The sequence below is a fragment of the Bolinopsis microptera genome, chromosome 6, assembly GCF_026151205.1.
Source record: "Bolinopsis microptera isolate Bmic1 chromosome 6, MBARI_Bmic_1.0, whole genome shotgun sequence".
NCBI classification, from domain to species: domain Eukaryota; kingdom Metazoa; phylum Ctenophora; class Tentaculata; order Lobata; family Bolinopsidae; genus Bolinopsis; species Bolinopsis microptera.
In genome coordinates this window covers 9,496,248-9,510,056 of record NC_087077.1, presented here as the reverse complement: position 1 = coordinate 9,510,056, position 13,809 = coordinate 9,496,248, and the positions used below count along the sequence as shown (strand labels likewise).

Sequence of the window (13,809 nt, the reverse complement as noted above, 5' to 3'; positions counted from 1 at the left end):
TACTCAACAAAAGTTTATCTGTAAGTTGTAACCCAATGCTTTTTCCTAAGACACAAGAGATCCGAGTAATAAAGAACCAGCAAGGGAAGCTCGGATTCCACATCCAGTTCCAGGGTATTGTGGGGGATGTCACAGAGAACGGACCAGCTTGGGCTGCTGGCCTCAGATGTAGCTCCAGACTCGTAGAGGTAATTTGACAATGTTTGGCATCGTTCTTTAAGATGTATGTATTAATAAGCATAGTATGCATATTGCATATCCGAGAGTTATGTAAAATATTTGATATCTGGACTGGTTGTAACAAAATTGTAACCGATTTACAAAGTAAATAAGAGCTAAATATAGCTGGTTGCTCTTTCATGGATTAATCTACAGATATTCAAAACCGTACTAATGTTTCGTGAACACCCCAACTGATGTACCATAGTGTAGCACTGTTAAAATACATTACACAATGGAAGACACTCGACGTGAGATGTATTGCTAAGAATGGGGACTAAACATAAACTTTCTTTATTACATCTCTCACAGGACCATTTTATTCCCCTAACGGTACACTAATAATATCACCATGTTTCAGGTCCGTGGCACACTGGTAGCCCACCTCGAGCACGAGCAGCTCATCACTCACTTGAAAGGAAAAGACACGATTGTTGTGGTTGCACTTCCTCCTTTCCCTGATGGCCAGCCTCGAAGGTACAGATTACTTTTGCTAGCGTGATTTTCATCACACTTAAGTCGCCGTCAATGGTTTACAATTTTTATCCATGAACAACTTTTTAAATTTTTATAATCTCCCAGATAACACGATTCACCTTTTGTATTTCGTAGGAGCATATCGCAACTGCAGTCACCAACGGACGTGCGTCCCAAAGCATCGAGTGTCTCAACCACTCGTCCTTCGGTAGGCTCACCAACTCCAGCTCCCACTCCTACAGCTCCCTCTTTAGCGGGATCAGAATCTAACGATGTTATCGCTCCCCTAGTTGATAGACGCATGACTACTCCAGAGGTAAGAATCATGCAGGGTAAAATATGTCAGCCGAGATAATTTTCCTGTCGATAGGTTTTCAATATTTCGAAGAAATATATCGCCACAATAACTATTTTATCCATCCTTCTTATCTCCTCAATTCAAACTTTACCAGTCATCCTCCCGTCCGGAGTCGAGAGAATCCATCAACGCGCGTGCTATGACACGTGGCAGCATGATAGCCCTCAACCTTCTGGAGCAGGAACTGGGGATTGACGATACTGAGCACATTGACCTGGACGAGTTCCTGGAGTCCATCGTCGGCAAGGACAAACTCAAAGAATTGGACGATGAGGTTTGAAATTTCAGCTTTTTTACATAAGTTAGGTGTTAGGTTTCCTCGCAATCTCTGGCAGCTAAACTATTTGATTAAAAGAACAATAACGTGTAAATGCTGGACTTCGTGATCTTGTTCCTTTCCACATTATTATTATTGTACCCGTGGGAAGAAGTTTCGATTAATCCCTCTTGTGTCCAGGTAAAGGAACTAGAAGCGCGGTCCACTTCCTCATCCCGTCCGAACACCCCGTCCTACCACAACAGCCAGCAGTCCCTCAACTCTGAGGACGGACCATTCTCTCCTGGAGCTACGCGCCACAAGAGCTTTGTTGTGTCGCCTACCTCCCCTAAACGCAGAGAGCTAACGCCGGCTTCTGAATCAAAGGAGAATAACGATATTGGTATGCGATTCGCTCTGGGATCCGACAACTTGGACACAGGTAGAAATAACTCGACAGTGGGTAAACGGTTTGCACTGAGAACAGATACTCTGGATTTCGGATCCACACGATCCAACCGAAGTGTGATCGGGGCAGAACGTCAGAACGGACACCCACGTAGCGGGTCACGTGACTCTACCCACGAGAAGCCGGATATCAACGAGATATTCAAGATAATCGACAAGACCAGATTAGAATCAGAAGCAAACAACAGATCCCCAACCGATGATATCTCAGGTATTTATGCAGCCTTGAAGCCTGTTGTGTGTGTTTTACAGCATTGTTTTGTTGTTTGAAAAGAGTAATAAGTAGTTGGAGTTTTTTTGGCGTTTTGAAATTGTTCATTGAAAAGGTGTGCCTGCCCTGATTTTACCAGTCGCTGTACTTTCGAGTGATGTCTTACATCTAAATTCATTCGATTCGTATAACTAATTCTGGAGCCTCCACCAAGTCCAACATCTGCATTTTTAGAAATTGATGCAGTTGTAAGCATGATTGAGAAGGTATTGGAAAACACTGATTCATATCTAAACGAGGAATTATCAACCCGGGGCCTGCCTAGCGATTCCGACAATGGTAAATCACAATTTCTTTTCCCATACAATGTCAAAAAGTTGAATTTTCTGGTTTAAAATCTTCTTATCATTGAAATCCCTCTCTGTGTTGCATGTCTGATGGTGGCAGCATTTTGAACTATTTTGTTTTTAAATATTCAGTTCACTATAACTTACCACTGCTTAACACTGCGACCTACAGATAACAACACGGTGTCAGATGCGGCCGGTCCGCGCTCCACGGCCGCGCCCGCCTCCTCCTCTCCCTACTCCTCCACACGCTCCTCCAGAGCACGTGCAGACGAGAACACGCCGCGCAATGGAACGTCGGGTCGACAATCGCCTAACAGAACGATTACTGCTAGTCCGTACTGTAAACCCAACAACCAGAAAGTGGAAAATATACAGGTAAATTAACCAACTTGGTCCGATATGGGTTAAACTTAAAGTTTGTCAAGAAAAATCAAAATGGGCGATTGTGTTAAACTTCAAGTAAGAAAAATTGAATTTTTCTATGTATTGATAATTTAAACCAACATGATAATCACACAGCGGAAGATGGGAGATTATACAGATGATATAGAGAATGCTATCGAACAGCTCGACTCAATCAATCTCCAAGATACAGCCAGAAGGAAGCCCAGTATATCCAGCTCCAGTCTTAGCGACGAAGGTTTGGATGCATGTCTGTTTTTTTCCTTTACGATGATTGACTTACTGATTGAATGATTTCCTCTCTCTCTTTTGATCTTTGATTGACTTCTTCGAATGGTAGTAACCTTGTTATGCTTGCATTTGGTAATGGTAGCGTTTATTGTTACGGTTTAAATTATATTATTCGATAACATATCTTATTATCTATACTATTTATTCGCCCATCCAATTATTCAGTCACTCACACAACCAATTAGTCTTATATCCTAAGTTCTACCAACTAACCATCAACATTGTAATGGTTTTGTAGCATTTACAGCAAGTTCGGAGAGTAGCGACCAAGGTTTCCCAGCCACATTAACTAGAAATGGAGTTGCTCCACAAAGAACCGAGGAATTTGTGGAATTTGTGGCACCTTTGCCTCCGACTCGGTCGCGGACCGGTGCGGTTAGCGCCAAATCTTCCATCCACTATCTCCGTGAAAATCAACGATGTGAGTGCCGTAACCGTGTTGGCGATGGGCATGATGCAATAAACCCACTTCAACATTTCAATGTCTGCTGCTCAAGCCGTTACTTTCAGTGTCCATTAACTGTTATGTCTGGATAATACAAGCTTGCTAATATGTCCGATGTAAAAGTGGACAATTTCACTGAATCCATTGACTGATTTTGAATGTTTAGCCAAATTTAGGAATGTGGTTTTACTGGGATAATGCCGACATGCCATGCACGACCAGAGGACATGAATACTACTTCCTGACTTGTTTATTACATGATACCTGACTGATTGACTGATAACTATGCATCAACGCATATATTCGCATATGTATTTGGCATAACTTACTACTACTACTACTTGCTAATGAAATTTTGGTTCACCAACCAAATTTATACCAGACTTTCCGGTCGACTGTTAACATCAATCCACTTAGTTGAGAGTTAGGTCGATAAAATTTGAGAGTGACGACAGAAATGAATGTTAAATGTGTGTTAATGTGTGATCTGAATAGAATGTCACGATGGGGTTTGGATTTTGTGATTGTGAGGATTGATGCTGAATGATAAAGTTATACAAACCGGGTAAGTGATAACTGGCGTGATCCCATATTTTGACAGTGCGCGGCGTCAGAAGTGACATTTAACGGTAGCACAGTTTTGACAGCCGCGCACATATTATATTTGGTGGTCTCCCTGGTGAAACCTCCCCAACAATTTCCTCCGCAAGACTAAACCCGTTCCATATTTAGCACGATCCAACAGTATCCACGTGTCTCCTGGTCCAAGACGGGGCAGCGGCAAGCCCCTGTCCTCCACCATCAAGAAAAGTAAAAGTAGTGGGGATATCTTCAAACTTTTTGGTGCCAGCAACAATTCTCTTAGCGGGAGTAAAAGTAAACAGAAAACTTCGGGTTATGGTGCCAAGCAGAAAAAGTCAAGTCCTGAAACCAGCAGACCTGATTCAAGGAGCGGATCAAAGACTCCGACAACAGCTCGGGAGCGGGAGCCGAGTGGTGGAAGACCGACATCCAAAACACCCACTAGAGATATGGATAAGCCTATCCCTAGGAGTAAAAAACCCTGTGAGTGTGTGCTGTGTGGGACCTTTTTTGGGCGTAAATATGTGTGAATTTATTGTCAAGTTTGAAAGTGTCTATAAAATAAACCTCATTCAGTCAAATTTGAACGCGCCAGTATAATATTCATTTTAGCTTTGCAAGATTCTACCGCCCTACCGGAAAAAAATGTGTGAGAATATTGTATGTGTGAATCAAAACATGAATTACTTTTTTAACACTATTTAGTATAGTTCAACTATACTAAATAGTGTTAAAAAGTAATTCGTGTTTTGAATTCCTGGAATGTGAGAAAATGCAAAAATAAATGCTCACAAAAATCTAACAAAAACCTGCCGCCCAGCTCGAGATCTCTCAGGCTCATCTCGTCAGAAAAAGGCCGCCCGGCGACTCAGATCCCGGTCACGAGTAATGGCGGAGGATATAAAAACAGTCATGATAGTGAATGCTGCCCGTGTAAAAGAGACCGCCGTGCGCACTGGAGGATTGATAAAGAGTAGGAGTAGCGGTAACATAATGAAGGCTATGAATACTGTTAGTAACAAGAGAGGAAGTTATGGTGGTCAGGGAGCCGCCCAGCCTGGCTCTGGAGGTGCGTTTATATCACGTGTTTTATTCGTGGGTGATGAGTAGTTTAGAGTTGGCATGTGCAAACGTCGTTAAACACGCATTTTTTAAGAGTTGAATATTAAGCGAGAATTCCGGTAAGTACGCATGAAATGTGAACCCAAAATGTGTGGTGACTGGTGAGAGTGTGCTGTGAGAAACCAACTAATTGTTAACTATATATTTTAATAAAAGTAAAAGCTCGTTATTTTACAAGTACATATCGATACTAACCTCTCTTAAGATATCAGCCCACAAGATGATAACCACAACGAAGCAGACTCTGTTTTGACTAGATCTAACAGTAAAGTACCTCACTCAAATGTTCGACGGAACTATTCTCTTAACGACAAAGACCGTCCTCCTCGCCCCATTCTCAAAGCTAGACCGCAGTCAGCCCGCGTGAATCTCGGTGGCGGCGTGAAGCACGTGGAGCGCGCGCAGCTCGTAAACTGTGACAATTCAAACCAGATGTTGGCGGAGCCTGAATCTGGTGACACCTTGTCAAGTTTAGATCGTGGGGAAAAGGGTGTTGGGGTGAGAAGAAGTGCAACTTTTTCTGGGAGGAGAAGAGTTTCTATTGAATTATGTGAGTTTGGTGTCCTTTTCTGGGATTTTGCCAATTTTATGGGGTCTAGTTCGTTGTTTATGATTGTAAAATATTTATTTACAGTTTATTGATATTGTTGCAAAAAATATAGGAATTTTATACAAACGATCTTGATCACCCGGTCGCGTGAAACCGACCATTATTCATTAATTAATCCACCCCTCTTCACCATTCCATGAGATAATAATAAATACATTCTCATGATCACTCCGCCGAAATATGTTCTCTTTATAACACGTGTGTAGCTCCCCCACAGTACTCCAGATCCAGAGCCTCCACCTCGCCTCTTCACCAAACAGACCAACTAGACCAACTAGACCAACAAGACCGAGTAGGGCGTCCTCGTGACACGTGTGATAAATGTACCAAGATGCAACGTCCCGGCCTTATTGTAACGAGGCCAAGTCGTCATGACGTGTTGGAAACGGAAGATGATGACGTCAGCAAAAAGTCCAATGTCGAGTCTGATTCTTTGGAGGACAGTTCGCCGGACTCGATGGAACTTGTGGGAAATTTATCTGGTAGACTTGTAGTAGGAGGAGCTAGAAAGAGCAAAAGTTTGGGTGACATGTTGTCTCTAACGAGAGGTTCCTCATTCATGACTTTTTGTTTAAATTCTGTAGTCAATCTTTAGTTAGAAACTTCACCCATATGAATTAATTAATATACCATTCTATCATTTTATAAAATGTATTTAATGTATTTATAAAATGATCTTTAATTCTACGTTTTATATCATGTCAATTTAACGTTGCGCATGTTAATTGTTAATCTAAGTATGTATGAAACTGCACACTTAGAAATTCAATCTCTGCATGAAACGTGCTTGTTGCATGAACTCTCTTCAATTATTGTGCCCTTTATATCCTTGTTCTCTGCGTATTATAGTTAGTATCATCGATATAATAACATAATTCGTTGATCTATTGACCAATAATTATAATATGAAAGTATTTACGAACTAACTCTGTTCTCACAAAAGTGAAATATAATTGAGATAATTATGATTGTATTGGAAACTATAATTACCTAATTATGCTAATATTTAATTAACAGCTTTCACCCCACAGGGTCTCCTCAAGTAACATCAGACAGTGTTAATATTAATACGGAGAGCGAACAAAGCACCAGCGACGATGAGTTCCCACAACGGTAATATTTAAAATACTTTCCTGATTTATTTATTCATACTCCGATTTGTTTAGTTATCTTAGATTAGTGGTTTATATGACCAATCCTTTCCAACTTAGTAAAAGTTTGATTGCAATATCTGAATTATTTAAAAACTGCAACTGTGCCATCTTCCGTCCAATTATCATTCGTCTATCCAAATACCTGGTTATAGCATATTTTCTCTGAGCCTTATTTTTGAACTACTTATGAAGTTTTAACTTTTCCTTTCAGGCACTTCACAATGCGGCGTATGAGAAGAGAAGGATTACTAATGGAACAGCCAAGCGAATCGAGCGATCAAAGCCGAGCGAGCGATGACATCCCACCGTCTCCACTGCAGATGCTGATGGAGCGGGCCAGGGAGGCTCAACTCGATCAAACTGCAGAAAACGACAAGTAAGAACTGATAACTTTGAAACAACTTCACTTGTTCTAATCAGAAGAAAAGTTTGGCGTCGTGCTCTTCTGAAATATTTCTAAGCCTAACCAAATTTCCCCAATTTAACCTGATCTTGTCTGAAAACTTACCAAATTACCAACTCTCAGCTCCTGGGTGAGAACGACACTCCTCCGAATCGCCGAACTGGAGGCAGCTCTTGAACGGTCCAACTTCGAACTCCAAGCGGTAAGTCCCCGTCCCTGCTACAGTTCTCAGATAGCCACCGTCTGTTTAGTCTGTATGTTTCGTGCTGGTCATTAGTTTGAGTCGCTCTAAATTTCTCCGGAGTCAGAGTGGTTTATTTAGGTAGACACTAAATATATAGTCACGCTAATGCTGTATATTAGACATTAGTCATAGTGGTGTTCTGTGAGGTTTATTGAGTTTCGTGCGGATTGCGGTATGTGGTTGTTTTTTAGATCGAGAGTAAGAAAACATGTCCAGTGTTATATTAAAGGAAGCGCATAAATCTCCAGATAAATTTACCTAAACCACATTTCAGTTACGTAAACAAAATAGAGAGATGGAGCAAACTTTGGAAATAGTAGACGAGGAAAACGCCAAGATCAGGCGGGAGATGGACCGTACCAACTCCCAACTTGCAACCTTTACCACCTGGGTTCAGAGCAGGCAACTGCTTTGAGGTGAACGCATACTGTTCTCCCGCGTGGAGTCTACTGATGCGTCAAAGGAAGAATAATTGCAGGACCATAAAACTTCTGCTCTTGAACGGGATGAAATTAGATATCGGTGGTTTGCTGTTAGTAACCAGAAGAGTTCGCGGAGAAGTTTGAAAATTGTTACCGTTTAGATTGCTACGATTGTTCTGAGATTTTGTGAACAAAAGTTCAAGGTGACCCGAAAGTCGAGAATATTCTTGGATAACCCAATCTTTTTTGTTTTATTATGATAAAACTTTGACTTTGTACCTTGCCAATATATACACTTTATACATGAAACTTTTGTATGTCGCCGTTACAGTCAACGAAGTTAAAGCATTTTTTTTTTCTAAACAAACCAAGACGACTTAAGTTTGCGCAGCTTTGTTTTAATTTTTATGATGTTGAATACCTGGTTTTACGATAATTTACTGTTTAAATTGGAAAATTGGGCGTGTCAACGTCTTTTCAATATCTCTTATTGTTTTGCACACCTAATTAAAATAAGCTGGTAAGACGGACACCTGACTATTTAAAGATTGAATTACATATACTCTTAATTTCTTTTACTGATAAAAACTGGGGTACATCAATTTTAGAGATACAATCGATAATTATGTAACATGTATAGATTAAATGTATTGAGTTACATTAAAATTGTCACAAAATATTTACTACTGAAGGAATCGCAACGAAAGACTAATTGGTCATGTGTTAGTTAGACTGAATTAAAGAAGTACTACAAACTTTTTCATTGCCAATAATGTGATTAAACCGCTCTTTTGGTAGTACACTGGGGATCTTAACTTGTAAAAACTTAAGATTAAACAATAACATCAAATGGGGTACTATATAGATCAGCACACAATAATCAATATTAACTTTTGGGGACAAATAATGATTTTGTTTCAGTCTAAGAACTTGCATGCTGTGTATGATATCTCTCTGCCGTTTTGTACCGATTTTGATTATATTTATCTAGTGTTGTAAAGTACAATATTGAAACGATGTCAGGGTTCCTTGAACTTAAATGGTAAGGACTTAACGTCGGTCGAAGTGGCTGGTTGTTAGTTTGGTGGAAACGTGGAAGGTGGATCGATATAGAAATAGAATCAGTGACATGGTTAATATTCGAAACAATAACTTATAACTATGAACTTAAGCCGATGCACTTATAAATTTGACAACATTAATTAAAACTGAATTTTACTATCTTTACGACAATTTCCACCACTCTTACGGCTTACCGGTTGTTATCTACCGATACTGTCACTAAACGTTATCGGCATTACTGCACCGTTACTTAGCATTTTGAACCGGCTGCAGTTGTGCCTTTATCAATAATTTATTTCTTTTTCTGTCAATCATATATTCAATCTCTATAAATATAATTTCATTGAGTTTTATTATATTAGACACTACAATATTGATAGCATATAATTTCACTGAAATTTAAAGAATCGTTTTATTTTTACCACCAATAGTCAGTGTGATAATGATATACATAAAGAAATAGAAATATAACGAAATAAAGAAATACGCCGCAATCCAATAAAAACCAATATGCAATAGCGTGAGATCGGGATTAGTTTTTATAATTAGTTTTGATATTGGGATTAGTTTTTATCTGCTTATTGGCTTATAACTTCCCATGAGAATAGCTTTGATTGGTTCTAAAATGTTCGAAATTTAAATGGCATGTGGAGATCAGAGATGAAGGGAGCAAAAAATGCGTCCACTTATTCTCGTTGTTAATAGAGTATATGTCACAGCAATATCTAGATTAGATAGAGGCAAGTTACCTGAGGAGACTACTAATCACCCGAACGTCTATTCAGACAAGAAGTAGAACTTCAAGCCTTGTTCATGTTGTTGGACAAGGGTGGAGGCAAGGAGAGAGCCTGGTGCAGTTTCCATTGGCAGCACGCCCAGTAGTAGGAGTAAAACGCTGTATAACTAATACCTGTGACCAAAGACCAAGCCTTGCTGCGTGCATATATTCATAAGTCTCGCTGTCAGAGCTGAGTTCAGTGTTTAGCGAGCTCTAAGAGATTGACTGCATGCACCGTCATCAAATATAAAACTAGCCACTAATAATTGTATATCAATTAATTTGAAGGTTTTATTCTCGCTTAGAGCTGCTTATAATAGGGGCATGGAATGGTAGCATTATTGATTAAACTCAAAACTGAGTTGGTTTGACGTAGTAATAGTGAATAGTATTACTATTACTATTAGTATTAGTAACTGATTACCAATACCTGATGTCCTCTGTCGGCCGTCGGGGCAATAGCTGAATGATACTTTAAAATCTATATATATATCGGTCATATGTCGTGTCTCTAAGTTGTGCTGTCTTACTTAAATGAAATATGACTTACCGCGGCAGTCAATTATCAGACGCAGTAAAACTTGCTGATTACGGAGGGGGGGGGGGGGGGTAAAAATGTTCCGAAAAATGATTACAGATTACGTAATATGTAAAGTGTGAACCGCGGTGACCGGACCGACCCCATTCCCCAAACGGCCGAAGCTCCTCTATCAGTATTACTATTAATATTATCAATCATTTTGATGTATAACCCTTGGCCTTATTGATTCCCGTGTCATAAATTATTCATTATTGACGTCATTCGTTTATACCGGCTTAGTGTTCATAATATAAAGGGGGGGGGGGGGGGGGGGGGTGTCACGTCCGTCTATGTCCGCTTGTCTCATAGAATCCAAAAAGGACAGGACATAGGCGGACATAGGCGGACATAGACGGACATAGGCGGACATAGGCGGACATTGGCGGACATAGACGGACATATACGGACTTTAGCGGACATTAATGGACACCTAAATTGCTAAATAAAATGTTCAATTTTTGCTGTTATATCATGTTTTTTTGTCCGTTCGGTACCCTATATTTTCAAAACGGACAAAAAATAGAGCAGACAAAAACAGACAAAAATGGACAAAAACGGACTAAAGGAGGACCTGGGAGGAGGAGGAGGACAACTGAGGAGGATGACTCAGGTGGAGGAGGACTCAGGAGGAGGACTGAGAAGGAGGAGGACTGAGGAAGATGGCTGAGGAGGATGGCTGAGGAGGATGACTGAGAGGGAGGAGGAGGAGGAAGAGGAGGAAGAGAACTGAGGAGGAGGAGGAAATAACATTTAGCTTCCTCCTCCTACTCTTCCTCATCCTCCTCCTAGGTCTTCCTGATCTTCCTCAGTCCTCTTCCTCCTCCCCTCCTCAGTCCTCCTCCTACTCCTACTCCTCCTCCTCGTCCTCAGTCCTCCTCATCAATCCTCAACAGTCCTCCTCCTCCCCAGTCCTCCTCCTCCTCCTGAGTCCTCCTCCTGGGTCCTCCTCCTGGGTCCTCCTCCTCCTCTTCATCCTCCTCCTCTTCCTCCTCAGTCCTCAGTCCTCCTCAGTCCTCCTCCTCATCCTTCTCCTCAGTCCTCCATCCTCCTCCTCAGTCCTCCCCCAGTCCCCCTCCTCCTCCTCCTATTCAGTTCTCCTCCTCCTCCTTCTCCTCCTCAGTCCTCCTCCTTCTCAGTCCTCCTCAGTCCTCCTCCTCCTCCTCCTGAGTCCTCCTCCTCCTCCTCCTCTTCCCTCTCAGTCATCCTCCTCAGCCATCCTCCTCAGTCCTCCTCAGTCCTCCTCCTCAGTCCTCCTCCTCCTGGGTCGTCTTCCTCCTCTTTATCCTCCTCCTCTTCCTCCTCAGTCCTCAGTCCTCCTCCTCAGTCCTCCTCATCATCCTTCTCATCAGTCCTCCTCCTCCTCAGTCCTCTCCCAGCCCCCTCCTTCTCCTCCTCCTATTCAGTCCTCCTCCTCCTCCTCCTCCTCAGTTCTCCTCAGTCCTCCTTCTCATTTCTCCTAAGTCCTCCTCCTGAGTCCTCCTCCTCCTCTTCCTCCTGAGTCCTCCTCCTGAGTCCTCCTCCTCCTCCCTCTCAGTCATCCTCCTCATTCATCCTCCTCAGCCATCCTCTTCAGCCATCCTCCTCAGCCATCCTCCTCAGTACTCCTCAGTCCTCCTCCTTCTCAGTCATCGTCAGTCCTCCTCCTCAGTCCTCCTCAGTCCTCCTCCTCCTCCTGGGTCCTCCTCCTCCTCCTCCTCCTGGGTCCTCCTCCTGGGTCTTCCTGATCCTCCCCAGTCCTCTTCCTCCTCCCCTCCTCAGTCCTCCTCCTACTCCTCCTCCTCGTCCTCAGTTCTCCTCATCAGTCCTCAACAGTCCTCCTCCTCCCCAGTCCTCCTCCTCCTCCTGGGGCCTTTTCCTGGGTCCTCCTCCTGGGTCCTCCTCCTGGGTCCTCCTTCTCCTCCTCAGTCCTTTTCCTCCTCAGTCCTTCTCCTCCTCCTCCTCAGTTCTCTTCCTCCTCTTCCTCCTCCTCCTCCCTCTCAGTCATCCTCCTCAGCCATCCTCCTCAGCCATCTTCCTCAGTCCTCCTCCTTCTCAGTCCTCCTCCTGAGTCCTCCTCCACCTGAGTCATCCTCCTCAGTTGTCCTCCTCCTCCTCCCAGGTCCTCCTTCTGGGTCCTCTTCCTCCTCCTCCTGGGTCTTCCTGATCCTCCTCCTCCCTCTCAGTCATCCTCCTCAGTCATCCTCCTCAGTCATCCTCCTCAGCCATCCTCCTCAGCCATCCTCCTCAGCCATCCTCCTCAGTACTATTCAGTACTCAACAGTCCTCCACCTTCTCAGTCCTCCTCAGTCCTCCTCCTGAGTCCTCCTCCTCCTGAGTCATCCTCCTCAGTCCTCCTCCTCCTGGGTCCTCCTCCTGGGTCCTCCTGAGTCCTCTTCAGTCCTCTTCCTCCTCCCCTCCTCAGTTCTCCTCCTACTCCTCCTTCTCGTCCTCAGTCCTCCTCATCAGTCCTCAACAGTCCTCCTCCTCCCCAGTCCTCCTCTCCTCCTCCTCCTCCTCCTCCTCCTCCTCCTCCTGGGGCCTTTTCCTGGGTCCCTATATAATTTGATAAAATAAGTTAAAGCTATTAATAGCTTTAGTGTGATTAATAAGTTATATTCCCTATATTTCGTTAAATAGGTACTGTGCCTACTGTGTACCCTGTGTAACTGTTTCAAAGATATGTTGACGACACAAATAGATCTGGATTTAGCGACCGGATTTGGTGACTGGATTTAATTAAATATTGGGAATATTTGTGAGATCTTTATTCTTTAGACCTCTTATATGTCGCTAATGTCCACCAATGTCCGTCCGAGTCCGCCAATGTCCGTCCGGGTCCGCAAATGTCCGTCCGAGTCCGCCAATGTCCGTCCGAGTCCGCCAATGTCCGTCCGAGTCCGCCAATGTCCGTCCGTGTCCGCCAATGTCCGTCCGTGTCCGCCAATGTCCCAAAAAACACGTCCGTTGTCTCATAGAATCCAAAAAGGACAGGACATAGGCGGACATAGACGGACGTGACACCCCCCCCCCCCCCCCCCCCCCCCTATAAACACATTGAGCATAAAACCGATCGAAGAATGAAGATATGGATGAATGACGTAGGTTGAGGTGTTGAGCTCCACCCAGTGGCAGTATAAAAGTTATTCGTTATATAGTTATACTATTACTTATACTTATAGTTATACAGGGTGGGCCAAAAGTCAGTGTGCAAACGTTGGGTCTTATACCTCCGCCGTGTTTTATATTTGAGAGCTGTTGCTTTGCAGATGGCATACTGTACTTACTGGTTCGAGGATTCCGTCGTCAAAATTTGAAAATTCGAATATTTTAGACCACACCCATTCAATATTAAAACACCTATATTGTTTACTCTGAACATGCTGAACGCCTAATTTT

The 13,809-nt window shown here is 42.8% G+C and overlaps 1 protein-coding gene across 5 annotated transcripts in view; it reads left to right on the top strand.

The window, feature by feature from the left end:
* LOC134817146 (signal-induced proliferation-associated 1-like protein 2) overlaps positions 1–9,480 on the top strand; it is a 34,509-nt gene extending 25,029 nt beyond the window's left edge. Inside the window, exons 14-28 of one of the 5 annotated variants that reach the window (XM_063826269.1) lie at positions 51–188; positions 581–696; positions 832–1,012; positions 1,149–1,328; positions 1,512–1,989; positions 2,224–2,328; positions 2,509–2,714; positions 2,859–2,979; positions 3,271–3,453; positions 5,387–5,731; positions 5,998–6,339; positions 6,823–6,904; positions 7,157–7,321; positions 7,472–7,550; positions 7,867–9,480. In XM_063826269.1, coding sequence (XP_063682339.1) covers positions 51–188; positions 581–696; positions 832–1,012; positions 1,149–1,328; positions 1,512–1,989; positions 2,224–2,328; positions 2,509–2,714; positions 2,859–2,979; positions 3,271–3,453; positions 5,387–5,731; positions 5,998–6,339; positions 6,823–6,904; positions 7,157–7,321; positions 7,472–7,550; positions 7,867–8,007 — 2,862 coding nt within the window. In that variant the 3' untranslated portion in view covers positions 8,008–9,480. The remainder of the gene's footprint in view (positions 1–50; positions 189–580; positions 697–831; positions 1,013–1,148; positions 1,329–1,511; positions 1,990–2,223; positions 2,329–2,508; positions 2,715–2,858; positions 2,980–3,270; positions 3,454–5,386; positions 5,732–5,997; positions 6,340–6,822; positions 6,905–7,156; positions 7,322–7,471; positions 7,551–7,866) is intronic. The other 4 variants (XM_063826270.1, XM_063826271.1, XM_063826272.1 and 1 more) reach the window with 4 other exon arrangements.
* The last annotated feature ends 4,329 nt before the right edge of the window (positions 9,481–13,809 follow it).